This window comes from Rhagoletis zephyria, unplaced genomic scaffold, assembly GCF_001687245.7.
Source record: "Rhagoletis zephyria isolate East Lansing unplaced genomic scaffold, Rhagoletis_zephyria_1.1 Rzeph_scaffold_01429, whole genome shotgun sequence".
Classification (NCBI taxonomy): domain Eukaryota; kingdom Metazoa; phylum Arthropoda; class Insecta; order Diptera; family Tephritidae; genus Rhagoletis; species Rhagoletis zephyria.
This window is the reverse complement of record NW_016158513.1, coordinates 105,504-126,733: the sequence shown is the minus strand read 5'-3', so window position 1 is coordinate 126,733 and position 21,230 is coordinate 105,504. Positions and strand designations below refer to the sequence as shown.

At 39.4% G+C, this 21,230-nt stretch overlaps 2 protein-coding genes across 3 annotated transcripts; one reads left to right on the top strand and one right to left on the bottom strand.

Moving 5' to 3' along the window:
- Positions 1-366: 366 nt before the first annotated feature.
- On the top strand, positions 367-15,459 carry SA1 (stromal antigen). 2 transcript variants are annotated; one of them, XM_017617526.1, is made up of 12 exons: positions 367-619; positions 10,986-11,298; positions 11,363-11,536; positions 11,596-11,895; positions 11,955-12,085; positions 12,452-12,754; positions 12,829-13,664; positions 13,756-14,114; positions 14,182-14,341; positions 14,405-14,526; positions 14,582-15,119; positions 15,313-15,459. In XM_017617526.1, the coding sequence occupies exons 1-12, from the start codon at positions 552-554 to the stop codon at positions 15,360-15,362; spliced, it is 3,354 nt and encodes a 1,117-aa protein (XP_017473015.1). In that variant the 5' UTR covers positions 367-551; the 3' UTR covers positions 15,363-15,459. The 2 variants fall into 2 exon arrangements, with proteins under 2 accessions (XP_017473015.1, XP_017473014.1); XM_017617525.1 differs by having other exon boundaries at positions 368-619; positions 14,396-14,526.
- A 1,378-nt stretch (positions 15,460-16,837) lies between these two features.
- Positions 16,838-21,020, bottom strand: AlaRS-m (alanine--tRNA ligase, mitochondrial). Its single transcript, XM_017617524.1, has 12 exons — positions 20,683-21,020; positions 20,312-20,485; positions 20,095-20,240; positions 19,832-20,035; positions 19,630-19,774; positions 19,433-19,572; positions 18,388-19,370; positions 18,052-18,208; positions 17,701-17,986; positions 17,417-17,637; positions 17,159-17,360; positions 16,838-17,092 (listed from the first exon to the last, which is right to left on the bottom strand). The coding sequence occupies exons 1-12, from the start codon at positions 20,848-20,850 to the stop codon at positions 16,886-16,888; spliced, it is 3,033 nt and encodes a 1,010-aa protein (XP_017473013.1). The 5' UTR covers positions 20,851-21,020; the 3' UTR covers positions 16,838-16,885.
- Positions 21,021-21,230: the final 210 nt, after the last annotated feature.

Below are 21,230 nucleotides of genomic sequence, written 5' to 3'. Positions count from 1 at the left end.
TTTTCCATAAAATATATGTTCAAAAGAACGTGGAGTAAGCTATTTTTGCGAATATAGTAATTTTTGTCATTTGGAATGTACTCGTAAGCACTTTTTGAAATGAAATCTTCTGCGATGAGTGTGAATAAAAGTTTTTTGATTCGGTTCGCGCGTTGGGCACAGCAACCCAAAATCCTTGTACAAATAACTGAGGAGTACCTGTCAGAGTTGCAAAGTTTTGGCTATGTGGACGGCTACTTTTGAATTCATTATTCATAGTCCGCTGTTGAAGTGACGCCAGCGCCAATACAACCCCAAAGATGTTGTAGCCTTAAGTTCGACAAGCCTCTTTTGTGGTGTATTTCACCCTTTGTGTAAGTTATCGACGCGTTATTTTATCGGCAGAAAATTAAATATCGATAAAATATCAACAATCCTATTTTCCAATTAAATGTATCCTATGAATAGAGAAAAATGTGAAAGTTGTGTGCCGGTTTCTCGTTAAATTAATAAATAAATTACAGCCATTTGAGGAATTATAGAATAACAAGTCTGTACATATATAACTTACAATGATGGCGAGACGGGGCGGGAAGCGAATTCGTATGAATGATCCTCCCCCAGAATATGAAGAACATGGGTGAGTACGATTGCCAATATATTTTATAATTTTTATTTTTAATACCATATTCTCTGTAGCAATTTTCTAATTTAATAACATAGTAACATACTAATGATAGAAGAATGAAAACGGTTGGCTCCTCGAATCTTACAATCTACAAGAACTTTTCAGGGACATATCTGTATTGATGTATCAATCAATTAATCAATATATGAGGGGACAACATCGCTCAATCCCTCGTGTAAATGGTGATTCTGCCTCAATGCAGACAGCATGGGAAATGTTTAATTATTTGCCCGCTGCTTTTGGGTTAGTGGGCGGAGTTAGGGAAGGCGTGAGTCTTGAAACCCAACCACTATAAAGAGCACTGTTTCTGTTTTCGGTTGTTTTTTTCCAAAAATTTTATTTTTTTTCCTACCTTTTCATCTTAATTTTGGCAGCTGACCACAAATCTACAATTTAACAGGTGATAGTTTAAACTCGGTTTAACCCAGCCAAATTGGGCGTTTAAACTTAGTTCAAACTACGTTTAAATTTGGCTAAAAATTTGTACAATGAGTTTAAACTTAAAATTAGATTAAGGAAACTGCGTTTTGATTGCTGACTGACATTTGATTGGTTTAAGCCAGCCGGTTCGCGCGTTTAAACTAAGTTTAAACGACAGCCGTGCACTGAAAAACTGGCCCATATAGGTTATTTACTATTTCTGTAGGTCGAGGGGTATAAAGTGCGGCACCACTAATCTCTGAGAGGCCGTGAACCTCCATTTAAACAAAAAAAAAAAAAAAAAAAAAACGCAATCGGCATTCGACAGCCGGTTCTACGTACGGAATGACCCGGGTTTTACCCGACCAAGGGCCGTTGTTTCGGTGATCTAACCCCGTTTAGGTCGGCGAAGTATCTTGTAAGTTGTTCGTCCATAGGGCTACATTTGCTACGTATTCTGCTCAGGGCTAGCATCGAGTCAAACCCAGGGCCAGAAACCTACACCTGCTGCGTATGCCAGAGACGACTACGCCACAACTCCACCTCAGTCAAGTGCAATGCTTGCGAAGGCTGGAGTCACCTTGGAGAGTCTGTTCAGGACTACGGACCCATTGGCAGTGGACCACATCATTTGTGGCCCACTTCTGCTCAAACAGAGCAGCCTTCACGGCTAACCTCAGTTCACCTGAGCAGCTCAACACGAACACCACAGCACCACAACACAACAGACCACATAACAGACACAACCGCACCACCACCCACACGCCACCGCCAACAACTCCTGGTTCCTCCTACAATCTGCAGGGTATATCAGACCAGGATATTCCGTAACGTGACATCAGTCAAGTGCAACATCTGCCTTGGCTGGTGCCAGTTTAGGGCATGTTCAGGTCTGCGCACCACGCGAGATTCGATGAGGAACTTCGAGGGCCCGTCTTGCGCCGCTCGATCGATGAACCAACCAACATTGCTTCCGCGGAACACCGGACCTATATCAACTTTTCTAAAGCTGATGGGGAAAGGCTTCGCGGAATTTACTGAGAGCACATTCGCTGCGCTCCCCACAAGCCGACGTCCACATTGGTGCTGCTGCAGTCCCCTTCGTACCGGCAGGATGCATCACGGAACCACGTCCAAACTTCCCTGCTGAAGCGGCTATTCTAGCCGATGAACGTAACAACCATCGTCAGGCCGATCCCGGAAATCCCCGTATCGGGGATTTCAACGCGGAGATTCGGCAATTAGTGAACGTACATAAGCAGAAGAAGTGGGAAGAGCATCTGAAGACAAGTTTATTTATTTTATTTATTTATTTATTACGGTCATTTGACCTATGTATATGCAATCACGTATATACATTTGAATTATGTATTGCAAAATTAATATATAATAAAAGTAAAATTAGAAAAAATGCTTAATATAAGTGAATCTGTTACACTCTTCTTTCTAAGCTATATAATAGTTTATGTATATTTAACTAAGATAGCATATTCTCGATGCTGAGTAAGCTCTGGTGTGAGTAAGCTTTGGTCAACCGTGAGGTCACTGTCCAATCCGACGAAGCACGACGACAGGGTCGAAATTTCTTTTGGCGACCATGCTTCGTCGGACCTGGAGCGATGTGCGAGCTATTTTAGCCGACAGTTCATACTACATCTTCCGGCGGACAAAGCCAAGCGTCGAGTGACCAGAAGGCTGCACAAACTGCCAACAACTTGTGCCTCCTTTGCTCTCACTAGCGGCGAAGTTCAGGTGGCCATCGCGAAGGCGAAAGCCTCCAAAGCCATGGGTCCCGACGGAATATGAATGTTGATGCTGAAAAATTTGGGTCCTGTGGGCGTAGCGCATCTAACGTAGGTCCTCAATATGTCAATGCCCACTCTAAGCATCCCAGACATCTGGAAGGTGGGGAGAGGGGTCCCACTGCTCAACCCGGGGAAACCAGCCAACAAAGGAGAATCTTATCGGCCGATAACACTCCTTTCCCCGGCAGCGAAGACACTAGAGGCCTTGCTGCTCCCGTATTTCCCGAACCACCTGACCCCAGCGAAGCATCAGCATGTTTTCCGTAAAGTGCATAGTACATCAACAGCACTTAGCCCATAAACGCTCAGATAACACGTGGCCTTAACCGCAACCGTCCCTGTAAGAGAACTATTCTAGTAGCGTTGGACCTGTCAAAAGCGTTTGACACCGTCAGCCACTCCACGCTACTAGAAGATATAGAGGGTTCCTCTCTCCCACAGAGGCTCAAACGGTGGTCGGCGAATTATCTGAGTGTTCGACCCTCGTCGACAGGGGGTTCCACCGGGTGGTGTCCTTTCCCCATTACTCTTTAACTTTTACATTTCAAAGCTCGCTCAACCAACAGATTGTTTCTTACGCCAACGATTTCTCGATCGTGGCGTCTGGGAATGGAATTGATGACTTGTGTTCGAAAGTAAACGGGTATATCTCCGAGCTTTTTCGCTTCTTCACTGCAAGGAGCCTAACCCTCTCCCCTAAAAAATCCCCTGCGACCTTTTTCACCACCTGGACTAAGGGGGTCAGGCTACCGCTGAGAATTCACGTCGATGATACACCAATTTCGACGGTGAATAACCCTAAAATACTCGCAGTAACCTTCGACAGTCTGCTCTCCTTCTCTGCGCACGCAACCGCTATTGTCAACAAAGTACAGAGCCGCAACAAGGTCCTCAAGTCGCTAGCCGGCAGTACTTGGGGCAAAGACAAAGAAACGGTTCTGGGGGTGTGGTCGCCGGGGACTAGTAGGACGCAGTGGACTTTTCTCGAAAATTTAGGCCTTTTGGCAGACTAAACCAACGCACAAACTTGTTCCAATCACAAAGCAAATTCATTTTATATGCTAAATTTTAATCTAATCAAAATTAAAAATAAAATCGCTCATAAAACAATTCAAATTGCTAAAAAAAACCATCCCGAAGCGATAGAAGACGATATTAACAGAACTCAAAAGCGTCAAAAACGCTACGAAATTTTTTTTCTGAAATTCGATTACAAATACAACGACGGCGGATTGCGTGATCTGTAGTCGTTGGTTCATAACTTAGTAATATAGAAATGTACATATATTTAAGGATGGTTATGAAAAATTTTATTTTACCTTTTTAGAGTCGCACGATTGGTACAATACAGCGAACTTCTATTTAAAAATTTGACCAAATTGCTTTTCGTAATTGGGATAAGGAAAAATATTTGTACATTCACACGATTAGGATTCAATTTGCACCAAATTATGGGCATATGACCAATCGTGTGACACTCCGCATCGTCAGCAAATTGACAAATTTTCGCATCCTTTAATGCTAGTTCAATATCGGTACTGTGTTTCCATTAGAATTATAAAATCTATTCTATTTTAAGACACCAAAATATTTCGGAAAAATATTAAGATTTACGTGAGCTGGACCGAATCGGATATACCTACAAAGATGGAGTTTTGTATAGATAAAGATAGTTTCTATTTTTTTTAATTCCCTCAAAGGACCAAATGGCTAAAGCTTAAAAAAAAAATATTTTTGAGAAATTTAAAAAAATTTTGACCGGAATCGTAATAATCAGATTTTTATGCTGTTTTTTTTTTAACTATTTTCAAAGATTGGTATAAGAAAAACTTGAATAACTGAACCTAAACTCTTCCGATTGAGACTTGTGAGGTGTCATTGCTAATAACATTCAAAGGATGAAAGAGAAAGGTAGGATGAACGAACGTCATTCAAGGTTGAATTAAGATGTGTTGGTGTTTGAAAAAAAAAGGATACGAATGAGTTTTTTTAGACAGAAAATACCAAGGCGTATTTAACAAGGTGGTGTTGGCCGTATATAAGTAAAAAATCGCACTAACAGATTATACGCTGATGTCCATACTGTCATTGGTATGAGTTACAACAAACACATCATTTTGACGTAATGGCCTCCACGGCGAAAAACTCAGCTGTCGCCCCAACACCACCTTGTTTAATACACCTTGGAAAATACCTTTCTACTGAGTTATTCAGTTATTCAAGATTTTCATAAATCAATCTTTGAAAAAAAAAACAGTACCAAAAATCTCATTATTGCGATTCCGTTGAAGATATTTTCATGCAGATTTTTTAAGCTTAATCTGTTTTGTCATCTGAGGGGACTTTTTTTTCAAAAAGTTCTTTAAGAAACTATTTTTATTCATAAAAACTCCATTTTTGGAGGGATTTTCAAAACGGTCCAGCTTACTGAAATCTTAATATTTCTCCGAAATATTTTGGTGGACGTCTTTAAATATAATATATTTTTTATTTTTATTTATCTGTTACAGTCTTACGACTTAATAATACAACTATGATATGCGTACATATGTATACGAATTGTAATGTTCTTATTGCGAAAATTATAAATTAAATATAAAATTATGTACACAAAAACTATATATTATATTACATATATCTATATTAGACCACATGAATAAAAATATGCAATTGCTCCCCAAAAAGTTTCGACCTTCCACTTCAATTTATTTGAATAATCGAGTACAAGGTCGGAAATTCCCAGAAAACGAAATTGCAGTTCCCAATCATCCGGCAGAGCAGGCAAATTAGGCAAGTGGTCTGAACAGGCAAGTTCCAGGCCATATTGTTAGAGCAGTTGCAAAGCATTAGTTTCCAATCTGCACCTTCACTTCTCACATTGTTTCTTCAGTTGTTCGGGCAAAACAGCAACTTTTTTTTGGTGATGCAGTCTAATGTACATATATACATATGTATATAAACCGCGAAAGGACCAAAGTACAAAAGATCTGTACCGTTCGCTCGATTTTTAAATATGAGAAGTCAAATTAAAGCGCCTGGTCTGTTGTTGTGCAAACTGGTTTTAGTTTTTGAAAAGCGTTGCCACCTTTTCAACAATTAACCTCAAATTATTTAATAATCAATGCCTCCATGTCCGCATCATTCGTCCGAACTTCCGAAATGAGGTGTCAAATTAAAATCCTTGGACTGTCGGTGTGCAATAAGGTTTTACTTTTTTGAAGAGTTGCCGCCTTTTAAAAGATTATATTCAAATTATTAAAAAAATAAGGTAGTGGTGCACTTAGCGGGCCCACCGAAAATGTACCCAAATATAATTTCTTTAATTGCTATGATATTTCAATAAATCGGTTAGTTTCGTAACTTTATGTTACAAATTCAGTTAAAGTAAAGTATAGTAAACATCTAGATAGCAATATGTTATGTGTTCATTTAATGCATTTATTAACGTTATTTTAGTATTAACAAAGATGACCTGAACGAAACGGTTTTTTGCCAATAACTTTTGAACGGTTTAACGAAATCAATTTCCGCCTTCGGATTCTTAATACTGGTAGTAAATCGTTTGATACCCCCTTTGGCAATTTTGGGTAAATTTTCGGTGGGCTCGCTAAAGTGCACAATTACCAAAAATACAGCCAGACTATAAAGTTTAGGAACAGCGAATTTTGTACAATACCGGGAACTATTTCTTAAATATTTTACTTTTTGCAAATTTTTTATAAAAATATGGTGAAATCTACAACAAAAACCCCAACATTAAGAGTTCCAAACCTTATGCAAAATTAAATAAAATTGTGCAAATGTAAATCAATTATTGCAAAATGGGTATCAATCGAAATGGTTTTGAAATGCTCTGTTTCTTAACTGAACTATAGGAGGGTTGCCACCTGTTAAAAAAAATAATATTAGGTAAGAGAAATATGTACCATCATGCGGATGCCAAACGAAAGGGGTTTCAGAGAGTGGCAGTTTGAAAATATTTTGAAGAGGGTTGCCATCTGCTTGAAATGTTGAATTTAGTTTACTCAAACTCAAGTTATACGAAATATCAACATATGGATGTCAAAGGAAGGAGTGTTAAGAACTCTGAAGTTTGAATATTAAGAATATTTTTATGGTGTTGGAAGAGGGTTTAAAAAGTAAGATTCAAATTATTAAGGAAATTTATGGTGGTGGATGAATGTCTAGCCACAATCCGCATCAAAGCTAGATTCTTCAACATCTCGCTCATCTGCGCCCATGCTCCGACGGAAGAGAAGCATGAGGCGTTCAAGGAACGCGCTTGGAACGTGCATATGAGCGCTGCCCCCGACACGATGTCAAAATCGTGCTTGGCGATTTTAATGCCAAGGTGGGCAAGGAAGGGATCTTTGGCGAAACTGTCGGAAAATTCAGCCTCCACGACGAAACGTCCGATATCGGGCTGAGGCTGATCGACTTCGCCCGGGGCCCGAAACATGGTAGTATGTAGTACTAGGTTCCAGCATAAGAACATCCACCAAGCTACATGGCTGTCTCCAGATCGAAAAACGAGAAACCAAATCGATCATGTTGTGATAGACGGAAGGCATGCTTCAAGCGTTTTGGACGTACGTACACTCCGAGGGCCAAACATCGACTCGGACCACTATCTTGTTGTAGCCAAGATACGCACCCGCCTCTGTGCAGCAAAAAATGTGCGCCCAACAATGCAAGGAAAGCTTAACGTCGAAAAGCTGCAATCACAACAGACGGCCAATTTATTCGCCACTCGACTCACACACCTGCTCTCTGAGAGCACTCTTCAACAATCCGACATACGCGAGCAGTGGAACCACATTTCCCGATCATTAAGTACCGCCGCCGAAGAAGTAGTTGGATTTCAGCGAGCCCGAAAGAACAACTGGTACGATGAGGAATGTCAAGAAGCCGCAGAGAAAAAAGATGCCGCCTACAGGGCCACGCTGCGATCGGGCGCAACGCGAGCCATGTGGGACCGTTATAGGGAACTGAAGAAGGAAGCGAGACGTATTTGCCGCAATAAGAAGAGAGAGGCCGAAATACGTGAGTGCGAAGAGCTTGAGATGCTGGCCGACAGGAAGAACGCCCGAAAATTCTACCAGAGGGTTAGGCGACTTACGGAAGGTTTCAAGACCGGGGCGAACTCCTGTAAGAACAACAATGGCGACCTAGTGACCGATATCCAGAATATACTTAAATTATGGATGGAACACTTTTACAACCTACTGAATGGCAGCAGCGCTGAAAGTAGTGAAGAAGACGAACCCGAGTCCCCAGTCGATGACGATGGAGTAGCTGTCCCACCGCCTGCTTATGACGAGGTACGAATAGCAACTACGCGGCTGAAAAACAACAAAGCTGCTGGTGCTGACGGCCTGGCAGCCGAGCTATTTAAGTACGGCGGCGAGGAGCTGATTAGGAGCATGCATCAGCTCGTTTTCAGAATATGGTCAGCTGAACGCATGCCCGTCGACTGGAATTTAAGTGTGCTCTGCCCAATCCAAAAGGCGACCCCGCCATTCGCGCCAACTACCGCGGAATCAGCCTTCTAAGCATAGGTTATAAGGTCTTATCGAGTGTATTGTGCGAAAGACTGAAGCCCACCGTCAACGAGGTTATTGAACCTTATCAGTGTGGCTTTAGGCCAAATCTTCGAAAAGACCCGCGAGAATAGGATCGACACAAACCATCTATTTATCGATTTCAAAGCCGCTTTCGACAGCACGAAGAGAAGTTGCCTTTATGCCGCGATGTCTGAATTTGGTATCCCCGCGAATCTAATACGGCTGTGTAAAATGACGTTAAGCAATACCACCAGCTCCGTCAGAATAGGGAAGGACCTCTCCGAGCCGTTTGATACCAAACGGAGTTTTAGACAAGGAGACTCCCTTTCGTGTGATTTCTTTAATCTGATGTTGGAGAAGATAATAAGAGCCGCAGAACTGAACCGCTCAGGCACAATACTTTATAAGAGCGTACAATTGCTGGCGTATGCCGACGACATCGATATTATCGGTAAAAACAAGGGCTACGTCTGTTCTACGTTCTCGGGATTGGATAGAGAAGCAAAGCGAATGTGTCTGATCGTGAACGAGGACAAAACGAAGTATCTCCTGTCATCACACAAACAGTCAGAGCATACGCGTCTTGGCACCCACGTCACTGTTGACAGTTACAAGTTTGAAAAAGTAGACGACTTCGTTTATTTGGGAACCAGCATTAACACCAATAATAATGTCAGCCTTGAAATCCAACGGAGAATCACTCTTGCCAACAAGTGCTACTTTGGGCTGAGTAGGCAATTGAGAAGTAAAGTCCTCTCTCGTCGTACATAGATCACACTCTATGTCACTCATCATGCCTGTGCTGGTGTATGGCGCGGATGCATGGACGGAGGCATGCCATCTGATAAGGCGGATCTCGGAGTTTTCGAGAGAAAGATTCTGCGAAAGATTTACGGACCTTTACGCGTTGGTGATGGCGAATATCGCAGACGATTTAACGATGAGCTATATGAGCTTTACAACGATATAGACATAGTGCAGCGAATTAAAATTCAGCGGCTCCGCTGGCTTGGCCATGTCGTTCGAATGGACAGAAACGCTCCTGCTCTGAAAATATTCAACGCGGTCCGCGATGCTGGTAACAGAGGAAGATGAAGGCCTCCTCTACGTTGGAAAGACCAGGTGGAGAAGGACTTGGCTTCACTTGGCATTTCCAATTGGCGTCAGTTGGCACAGAAGAGAAATGACTGGCGTGCTGTTTTGGACTCGGCCAAAATCGCGTAGGCGGTTACAGCGCCAATAAAGAAGAAGAAGACGTGCCGCACAGTCCTCGGTGCGCTTTGACATTTTAACGCTATCGACGTATCATTTTCAGGCACCCTTACGCGACACCGTCCATTTAGTAACCATTACCCATATTAAGAGGATTGAAACAACGATGAATTTGCCATTTTTACCATCAGAACTAAAAGGTGGTGTCATTTCAATTACTATTGACCCAAACAAAAACCAAAAAGACAAGCTAAATAAAACCAATTAAGAATCTGCCGTCAGCATATGAAAAAGTAGTAAGCTAAGCAGTATTAGGTAGTAATATTATATTATTTGTTTCTCTTAAATGTTGAGCATGCTGGAGTGACAGTCCTTGGCCAGATATGAATCTGGCTCGGTCCGGTAACGTAGACCCGATAGTCGAGTATCCGGATTATCCGGTTATTCAAAAAGTCCATAAAAAACTCCCAGCATTAATAATAATAATAATAGATTGCCGCTTACACATATGTATGTTAGTGTTTGAGCGAGCTTCTCCTCCGACTTGTGGCGTGCGCCTTGATGTTGTCACACAAAGCGGAGAGACCAACAGTTTTACGCCGACTCCGAACGGCGATTGTATTTTTATGAGAAGCTGTTTTTCATGGCAGAAATACAGTCGGAGGTTTGCCATTGCCTGCCGAGGGACGACCGCTGTTAAGAAAAAACCTTTTTCTATATTTTTTGGGATGTTGCTTTGACCAGGGCTTGAACCCAGGTGCGGATGTGTGAAAGCGCGCACTGCTTACCACTACACCACAGCGGCCGACAGCATTACATTCCACGAATTTGTTCTGCGAGATTCAATTTGATAAAGATAAATATATTTGAGCCACATTTTTTTTACCTACCCTGCAAACCAAAGTTCCCGAAATCTTAACGAAATCTTTAGGAGTATCTGATTTCTGTAACGATTTTTTTCCGAATCTTCAAAGAAAATTATATGAAGTGGTTGACACGAACTCGTAAAGAAATTTCTGTACGAAAAATAAAGAAAATTCTGAAAAAAGTCTGCAAGAAATTCTTCACATAGCAGCATTATTTTCATTTCTTTACCGATTTTCTTCCGAAACTTCGTAAAAGAATGGAAGTGTGCGTGATTTATTTCATTTTAGAAAATTCGGCAAAAAATCGGATGGGATCTTTCCGAATTCTTTAAAAATTCTTTACGATTCAGAATACTCTGATAAAATGGTTTGCAGGGTAGCTGTACGCGTTGAGGCGAAATGTACATTGCATGTATGTATTAAAGTATTTTTAATACTTTGTATCGCACAGGGAAGTGTTGAATGAAAGTACATCAGATGGAGATAGCCCTATGAAACGAATGACACGTCTGCGTGCTCGAGGAGGAGTGCGTGACAAGCCGCCAATTATTGATGACGATGAAGACGACTTTTTTATACCCGTGGCACGTAAACGCAAACCGCCCGGAACACGGAAACCGCCTGGTGAACGCCGGGAGCGTGTGGAGAGACCTCGAAAGGAGCACATTGAAAAGGAACAGGAGCGTATTGATATGGAAAGAGATGTTACCACGGATGAAAACAGTCTATATTTCATTGTGCGGCATTCCAAATCGGCAATAGCGGTAAGTAAATATTGTAAACGTTTGGATTTGTTATAAACGTGAGTATGTAAAACTGGTGTTTCAGAGTATTGTTGATGATTGGATTGAGAAATACAAACAAAATCGTGATTCTGCCTTAATTGCACTAATGCAATTTTTTATAAATGCAAGTGGTTGTAAAGGCAAAATATCTGAAGATATGCCACATCCAATGGAACACACTGCTGTGATACGCAAAATGACTGAGGAATTTGATGAGGTTACGATTTAACAAATTCAGTTGTAATTTTATTTATGGTTTATTTTGTGTCGAAACAGGAAAGCGGCGAATATCCATTGATAATGCCTGGGCAGCAATGGAAAAAATTCAAAATGAATTTTTGCGACTTTGTGCAAACTTTGGTAAAACAGTGTCAATATTCTATCATTTACGATCAGTTCCTTATGGATAATGTGATCTCACTTTTGACGGGTCTCTCTGATTCGCAAGTGCGTGCATTCCGTCATACGGCTACTTTGGCGGCAATGAAGTTAATGACAGCGCTGGTGGATGTAGCGTTGCTTGTCTCAAATAACTTCGAAAATGCTGCAAAACAATACGAAGCTGAGCGCGTCAAGGTAAATTGAATTTTTTTTACCAAGTATTTTACATGCCCATACTTTTTTACTTTATTTAGTCGCGAGATCGCCGTGCATCGGATCGGTTGGAGTCATTAATGACGAAACGTGCCGAGCTTGAAGAGAATATGGACGAAATTAAAAATATGTTAACATATATGTTTAAATCCGTATTTGTGCATCGATATAGGTAATTTACAAACATGCTTTCGAAGTTTTAAATTAATGGGTCGATTATGTATAGCAACGCATCTTCAGTTGGGTTGCCGAAGTGCAACGCCACTGCACTAAAAATTAATATTATGCTTAGCAACTAAGTTAATACTTGCTTTTAAACTGAAGATAAGAGAATTTTGAGGTACCAGCAATCAAGGCTTGAGTGCAAATAAGTTGCAGAAACAGTTAAATAGAATTATAAATTTTCTCAATCAAAATTTGCCCGTCAAGCACAAAAAATGCAGTAGCCAGCTTCCAGTTGCTAGTTGCTAAGTGTAATACCATTTCAGACAATGGCAACGCTACCATAAGATTTGTTGTAAATAAAATATTTTCTTAGGGACACCCTGCCGGATATACGTGCAATTTGCATGGCGGAAATCGGCGTCTGGATGGAAAATTATCCACAAAATTTCCTCGACGACTCATATCTAAAATACATCGGATGGACATTACATGACAAGGTCGGTGAAGTCCGCCTTCGGTGCCTGCAAGCGCTACTACCGTTATATGACAAAGAAGAACTGAAGGGAAAATTAGAGTTGTTTACTTCTAAATTCAAAGATCGTATTGTTGCCATGACCCTGGATAAAGAATTTGAGGTGGCAGTACATGCGGTTAAATTGGTGATCAGTATTTTAAAGTAAAAAAAAAAAAATTAAAAATACAAATTTGTGTTATATTTATGTGTATTTGATACTTTTTTCTTGCTCATAGAATCCACCCTGACATTTTGGCCGACAAGGATTGTGAAATAGTGTACGAGCTTGTATATTCATCGCATCGCGGAGTAGCCCAGGCTGCGGCCGAGTTTTTGAATGTACGACTTTTTCACTTAACTGCCGATATGGAAGAGACAAAAACGAGACGTGGGAAAATACGGCTACCAAATACACCCCTAATACGAGATTTAGTACAGTTCTTTATTGAATCTGAACTGCACGAACATGGTGCCTACCTGGTGGACTCCTTCATAGACAATAATGCCATGGTCAAAGATTGGGCTTGTATGACCGATCTACTTCTCGAAGAGCCTGGCATAAACGAAGAGGTGCTAGACAACAAGCAGGAGTCAACACTTATCGAAATAATGGTTAGCAGCGTGAAGCAGTCAGCGACAGGTGAAGCGCCCGTTGGACGCGCAAGTAATCGTAAAATTACATTAAGTTCAAAGGAACTTAAGGCAATACAAGATGAAAAAATCCGACTGACTGAACATTTTATTATAACACTGCCGCCTTTATTGGAGAAATACCAGGCGGACAGTGAAAAATTGGCAAATCTGCTGGCAGTGCCACAATATTTTGAATTAGACATATATACCACAAATCGACAAGAATCTAACTTGCAGGCTTTGTTGGATAAAATGAGTTACATAATGTCTGTACATACGGACCGAGAAGTACTCGAGACCTGCGCTAAAACACTGGAGTACTTATGCAGTGAGGGTAGTGCGACATACACTCGCTGTGATGTAGCACGGTCGAATATTATTGACAATGCGGTTAATAAATATAAAGATGCCATTGATGACTGGCGAAATTTGATTGCTGGTGAGTGAATGAATAAACAAGGTCAAAATTGAAATATTTGAAAAACATTTGTGTGATAAAATTCGCATAAATACCGTCGCATTTATTTCAGGTGAAGAACTACCCAATGAAGATGAAATCTACAATGTGACAATATCACTCAAAGTTATTTCTATCTTGTACGCTTCTCATAATCTCAATATTTGGAGTTTATTTGATTCAATATTCCAAGACGTGGAAGAATGCCAGTCGAAAGAGAATCCGGGGCGCACTTTACCCAACGAAGCGTTAGTCTATTGCATCGAGGCGTGCTACTTTTCGATAAGCTGGGGCTTATACTTTGTAGAAAATCAATGTGAAAGCAGTAATATACCTGTTGTATGCGCTGAGTTGCGTGACAATATGGTTAAATACATGGCAGCATGTATCGAACTAACACGTAATGGACCATCGGAACAAATTCAAGAATCGGTCAGTGTATTTATTTTATGTTTACTCACCAATATTTGCAACGAAAAATTGTGCATCTATATGTTAGGCCTACCAGTCTGTATGTGATCTTCTGATAGTATTTTCGGACCAACTTTCTAAAAATGAAGATGAAAATATACGCGCCTTGGAGTATAAGTCAACACTGGACGAACAATTAATTTTAAATAATTTTATCCAGCATTATGTTTTTACAATCAAACCAGAAGGTATCTAGGAGCTTTTAATTTTTTTTAAGTTAAAGTGCGTATATTTCATTACAGTTGTTCAAGACGAGACACGAATTGAAGAATTACACAAAAAACGTAACTTCCTGGCGTCCTTCTGCAAATTGGTTGTCTACAATATAATACCCACAAAGAGTGCAGCTGGAATGTTTAAACACTACGTGAAGGTGAATATAAAATTGATATAGCATGCAATAAATAAAATGAAACTTATATTTTTAGTGTTACAATGAGTATGGCGACATCATTAAAGCCACACTTGGAAAGGCACGTGAAATAAATAAAGTAAACTTCGCCTTGACCTTACTGCTCAGCTTGATTGCTGTTTTTAAAGACTTGCAGCAACAGTCTGAGAATAGTGTAATTTCAAAAAATTCACACGAGTTCTCTGATCTTAAGGAGTTGGCCAAACGTTTTGCACTGACTTTTGGTTTTGATGCTATTAAGAACCGTGAACAGGTCATCGCCCTGCATCGAGCTGGCATACTTTTTGCCGTCGGTGATATACCTGAAGATCCAGTAGCAGCACCTACACGACTTTTATTCCTTGAAGTGTTAAATGAATTCAACAACAAATTGTTAAAACAGGATAAAAAGGTTATATTGAATTTCCTCGATCGCCGAATATCGCCAGGTATGCCATCGAGCAGAGCGGAAGAATGGCAACCGCTTGTACTGTATAGGAATTCCTTGCTGCATGGCGAAACCGATCAAGCGCCTGTTGCGAAGCGGGCTTATGCGCGAAAGCGAAGGGAACACGGTAGTGAGACTTATTCTTTTAAAGCTATAAATTTTGATTATTTAAACGCGAACTCCATGCAATTTTTTCCCCTTTTTTGTTGCTTGAAAACGCATATAAACGTTCATTCACATGGAATTCGTAATAAATAGAACTGTTAATAATATTATTTGGACAATTCCTAAAGTACATTTCCGTTGCATTTAATTTTCAGATGACGAAGACGAAGAAGAGGAATATGAAGAAGACCATAATGATGCCTAATTTTAAGTTAGTAGTAATAATATTTTAAGAAGTAGCTTTTACATAAATTCCACTATTACATTGGCATAAAGAGAAATAAATATAATTTTTACGCGGAGATACACTATTTGGTTTATTCATATCTATTATCACTTGCAAATGCTTGTGAACAATCTTCTACGTTTTGCGTATTTTTCTTCGAAACATAAAGCATCCCATTCCTGGGATATTTCACACTTCCAGCAATGGTTTTCAAGTTTTTTGAAGGGACTTATGTGGGGAATTTATATTTTATATATATACAATTATTATATTTTAATAAAGATGTCTTTATTCTATAACAAAATTTTCCTGAATGAATAAAGAAAATTTTCATTTTGAAATATATAAAAAGCTATGAACAATAATCAACTTTAAAAGTTATTCAAAGTATATTTAAACAAGTATGTATTTAACAAGTTACAAGCACTACATATACTCCCCCTTCGTTAAAAAGTAAAATACATTGAAATTATTTAAATCAAACAAAATGTAACTCGCTTTTTTGGTTTTGTCTGAACATTGTTAAAATTATTTTCTATAAATGCAGGTTTAACTCTGTCAACCGATATATTCCTATGCGTGTTGTGTATCTGNTACATCTCCACAAGCAAAGAACCAATCGATTTATAATCTTATCCATTTACGGTAAAAAAAAATCACGAGCTTCGGAATAAGCTTCCGTTACTCAATTAAATTTATGGCCCTATTATGTATGTATGGCGACTGATAGCCGTTGGGCAACCATATACCAAAATTCGCATTACGTATAGCAACTGACTACTGACTGTCGGCTACCCAGTCTAGTAACGCAATTTTCTGTTTCCCGGTATGACGATTTTGTTATATGTTTACATAAATTAATAAACACATTGGAGCAATGTTGCCAATTACTGACTTCTGTATACTGAGTTCAATCGTTATCCATAATATAAAATACCATACTGTTGGCCAAGGCTACTAGACCATCAACTAGACACCAGTTGCCATACATAATAAGGCCATTAGATATTAATTTTTTCATATATTTAGTTAAAATGCTAAATATCCCAGTAGATAATTTCAGGAGTTAAAAGCCCTTCCTGAGAGTCAAGAGGCCTTCTACTCCACATTCCTTCCTCCGTTCTTTTTTGTAGAAGGGCTATTATAGGACGTACTCCAGAAAGCCTTTTGGAGGAGTTCTTTTAAAGTTGCTTCTTCAGTTCATGAAAATCGTACATCTTTGACGTATTTGCTTAAGGTTTATATCAAATATTTGTTATTTCAACTTGAAATGTTTATTGAAATGCTAAATAATATAAATTTTAAATGGATAAGCCCTTCTAGAAGGCATGTAAGGAAACACTTTTCGCAGCCCTTTTTGGGTAGGCCTCTTAGAATTGCTTTACCTAAATTATCTTCTGGTATGCAGGGTGTAGTGAAGCGCGCAGGGTTGGCTAGTAGCAGATAAATTTGAGTAACATTTATGCGAATAGTACTTTATTAATTTAAGAATAAATGTAAAATCACAACAAAAGGCGTTTAACCGCAAAATTATTTGCTTTTGTAATTGCTTCTTCTAATTGTTCTTCGAACTGCGTTGACACCTTTTTACCTTTCATATTACACACTTCTGCGGAATTTTGGCCCTTTGGGGTAGCAACTTGAGATTTGAATACAGCAGCGAATTCTTTTAGCCATTGTTCTGCATCGAATTGGTCGCTAATAAATTTCTATAAACAATCCAAATAATAATATAAACAAAACAAGTGCATACATGTATTTTGTTTTCGTGCTACCTTTGGAACACAACAACGTGCTTTTACAATACTCTCACACATGCTAGCTACGAGTATTGGACGATCGGTGCACAGTTTTGTAGCTTTTTGCAGAGGTACCTCTTCGACTAGTGCTGAACTTGTGATGTAGTGCACAATGAACGGATGCATATCAATTGTTTTTTCTTGTAGTAATGCTTTCATTTCCACTTCAACAAATTCTCTATAATTAAAGAATGTATTACACCATTGAGAACTGAAAGTATTAATGTCACTTACTTTAAGTTTGTGCGTGTGGTTTCTTTGAGCTTTTTGAGTATATCATATATACGCTCTAATGTTCCGATTTTAAAAACGTAAGGCAAAACAACTTCCGTGTGCAATAAATTATGGCGTATCTTTTGTAACTCGATTTCTGTAGCGTTTGTGAGCTTATCAGTCTTAAACTGTTCCTCCAACATATCTACACGATGCTTCAGCAGTGCCGCCGTTTTTAAAGCCTACAAAATAACATATAAAATAATTCTTGGCTTCAATTATCTACGTATTAAATAGAGTCCCACATTTTCAGCGGCAATTCCTGCAACTGCTGTAAAAGCAAATCGTGCACGATTGGTTTGTCTGAGGTTTGTGATGGTGAAATATTCCAACTCTTGCGTGTTTGTGATATGCGTTCCACAACATAACTCCTTTGAGAGTAACTGCGGACGTTCGCATTTTATGCTAATCAAACGTAAGCCAGTCTCAGGGTATATCTCACCAGGTACCATAGTGATATCGTTTTGTTGTAACACTTCGCTGGCATTTGTATATGTTACGACTACTGGCACCCTCGAGTTAATGGTCTGTCTGTCGGTTTTATTTTGAATAAATTTCAATTATTTTGGACTCTTTTGGTTCAATTTAAAATTTACCCAATTAAATCCTCTATTCGAACAATATCGTCTTTTGTAATACGCTTGCCAATTAAGCCAAGTTCAAGTTTGCAATTATCACTGGTAACGGAGCTAGATACTTGATAGGTAACTTTGTTGAAGAGCGACCTGATGGCACCATTTAATAAATGTGTTGCTTCAAAAAAAAAATATATATATAATGATTATTTTTTCAAATGTTTTCTGAGCGGACGTATCTATGTATATTCATCTCATGGTGATATAATTTTACCATATATTCATCCATTCGGAGTCAAATATTTTTAACTAATTTTTTTTATTGTTGGGTTGCCTAAAAGAAATAATTAAACTTACCTGTGTGATGGCAAGTTGTTCTTTGACGGTGATTTTCGTTTACTACAAGCTGAATTTGCGCACCAGTCGTTAGAATAAACTCCTCTTTGAATTTCGGTAGTTTACACACGTGCACAATGCAATCATTTACATGCTTAATTTCCACAACAGGCAATTGTGGTTTAGAACGATCATCTGTTTCAGATGTCAATAAGATGGTACCGACATCTCCTTGTTGACCACCCGATTCATAATAGAAGTTACTGACGTCTGTTACAATGTGCAGGAGATCACTATCGGTCAATGAATTATTTAAAAACACTGTGTCTGATTCTGAGCCACCATATACCATTCCGGTTACTTGGGCCGAAAGTGTAGGAATAATGTACCGTTTATTTTCCGCATCATATTTGTAAGCATATTTTAAACTATTATCCGTTGGACCTAACTTTTGAGTTAGACGCGCGAGTGCTTCGCTTGAGCGTATTTGGCTTTCTAGTTTATCTTCACTATTGCCGTTGGATGAAAGTTTCGATATCAACTTAGCATTTGAAATTTCTGTGAGGTATCCCCGCAAATCACATTCCATGTTTTCTAATTCCGCTAATTTTTTGAAATTCTCCTCTGTGAGTCCATACGTGTTCGTAAGTTTGTAAAGAAATTTACCGGGTAGCACATTATTTTTAAATGTTTCTTTTTGTGCTTGAAAATCACGATATGCGGGCACAAACCCGGGACACTCCATCAAGTCTATATCCTCCAAGTTGGGAAATTCTGTCAGAACCTCCGCAAACGCTTTTGAAGAGCTTTCTCTTAGCAATTTAAATACTTCTTGTTCGTGCGCTATCAACTCGAGGATTGAGGTCTGTTTGTTATACATTTCGGGATAAGCTGTTCCAATAGTCTCTACAACCACAGGTATGAGTTGTGACAATAATTTCTCATTTGTAAAAATATTTTCGCTTATGGTAAGGGCTTTGCGTAGAACTCGACGAAGCTTTTGACTATATATAAACGTTTGGAAAGATTAGTAATACTGTATTTTCATTCTAAATACTAGACATACTTTTGATCCGGCAACATGCCATCCGCAAGACACGCTGTTATCATGCGTGCATGGTCTGCTAAAATTCTGTACCCTGTGTCCAAAGCAGCGGCCTCAGTGGCAGTTGGAAAAGTACCACTATAGTGTGGAGCTTGGGTAATCTGAAGACGTATATGTTATAATCAAGTTTTTGTTGTTTCAAGTAACAGAAATCTTACTTTTTGAATTGCGTTGAATATGGGCGTGAAGAGATCTGTATCATAGTTCGACGATTTTTGCTGCAAAATTGCAGTTAATCGCTCAAACCCCATGCCGGTGTCTACATGTTGAGCCGGCAATTGTGTAACGGATCCGTCTTCGTTTCTAAAAAAAAAATCTGGTGTAGACATAAACTTTATTATATCTTAAAAGTGGTTATACCGATTGTATTGGATAAAAACTAAATTCCACAATTCTGTCAAATCTGGCTTATCAGCATTAACGAACTTCGCACGATCATGACTATTGCTCGTAGTCGGAAAATGGTCAATGTGTATTTCGGTACACGGCCCACATGGACCTGTCGTACCCATTTCCCAGAAGTTCTCCTTGCAACCAAATGGCAAAATACGTTCAGCAGGAAATCTATTTTAAAGTTTGAAATGCATATATGCTAGTGATTAGCAATGGTAATGGCTACAAACCCCAAGCTGCGCCAGATTTCGAAGCATTCCATGTCAGCAGGCAAGCCAAGTATCTTATCACCTGCAAAATAAGTTACATACAATCTGCTGGGATCGATGTTGAATGGACCACGTAAAAGTTCGAAAGCCATTTCGCAAGCCCCTTGCTGTCATAATTGAATTTAAATCTTATCATATCCGATAGTAGTTTATGTGCATATGTAGTTAAGAAAAGTACCTTAAAGTAATCTCCGAACGACCAATTCCCTAACATTTCGAAAAATGTATGATGATAGCTATCTTGTCCCACAACGGAGAGATCATTGTGTTTTCCCCCAACTCGCACACATTTTTGGGAATTAGTTACGCGCGGATGGGGTGCTTGAGCATTCCCCAAGAATACTGATTTGAACTAGAAGCATTTTAAAAATATTACTTCCATAGTGTTATTTCAATGTGTGTTGTTGTTGTTGTTGTAGCAGCATACAAATTCCCCAAAGACTTTTTGGGGAGTGTTGCTGGAGTGACAGTCCTTGGCCAGATATAAATCTGGGTCGTTCCGGTTACGTAGACCCGACTGTCGTGGGAACGATATTATTCGATACCTACTTGATTCATACCAGCATTAACAAATGCCACAGTAGGGTCACAGAATGGCACCACCGGGCTGGAACGCACAAATTTGTGGTCATGGTTAACTCTGAAGTAGTCAATGAAACACTTGCGTATTTCTCTAGAAGAGAGTATTCGTTGCAACTTCTTTGCGGAAGAATACATGGCACTGGAGTAGCGTTCCCTAAATTGAATAATAGATTTATCTATTATTTGTTAATTTCCATAACTATTAAAAAAGCCGACACAAAAGATTGCACTAAAAAGCACAACAACAAATAAAATAAGGGTGTTCGCGCAAAATAATTTGTACGAGTCACTGACTTCCGGCGCGTTTACACTGGACAATGCTGATATAATACAAGATTCCGCATTCCCGGAGACGATGAAATTTCTCAAGTAAAATAAAATGAACTGTAAAGCGAAGCGCACATGGGGCGATTCTGTCGTTGCGAATCCGCAAGCCCAAAAATTACAACAATGCTACCCATACATTTTAAAGCGAAGCGCACATTGGCGCGATTCTGTCGTTGCGAATCCGCAAG

What these genes read in the sequence shown, in the direction of transcription:
- SA1 (XM_017617525.1), top strand. Translation starts at nt 552, where the DNA reads ATGATGGCGAGACGGGGCGGGAAGCGAATTCGTATGAATGATCCTCCC. An exon ending in CTGGCGAAATTTGATTGCTG is followed by an intron (nt 13,665 to 13,755) that starts GTGAGTGAATGA and finishes CATTTATTTCAG; the next exon opens with GTGAAGAACTACCCAATGAA. An exon ending in TGTTTAAACACTACGTGAAG is followed by an intron (nt 14,527 to 14,581) that starts GTGAATATAAAA and finishes TTATATTTTTAG; the next exon opens with TGTTACAATGAGTATGGCGA.
- AlaRS-m (XM_017617524.1), bottom strand. Translation starts at nt 20,850, where the DNA reads ATGTATTCTTCCGCAAAGAAGTTGCAACGAATACTCTCTTCTAGAGAA. An exon ending in TTAATGCTGGTATGAATCAA is followed by an intron (nt 20,486 to 20,682) that starts GTAGGTATCGAA and finishes AAATGCTTCTAG; the next exon opens with TTCAAATCAGTATTCTTGGG. An exon ending in GAAATCTGGCGCAGCTTGGG is followed by an intron (nt 20,036 to 20,094) that starts GTTTGTAGCCAT and finishes ACTTTAAAATAG; the next exon opens with ATTTCCTGCTGAACGTATTT.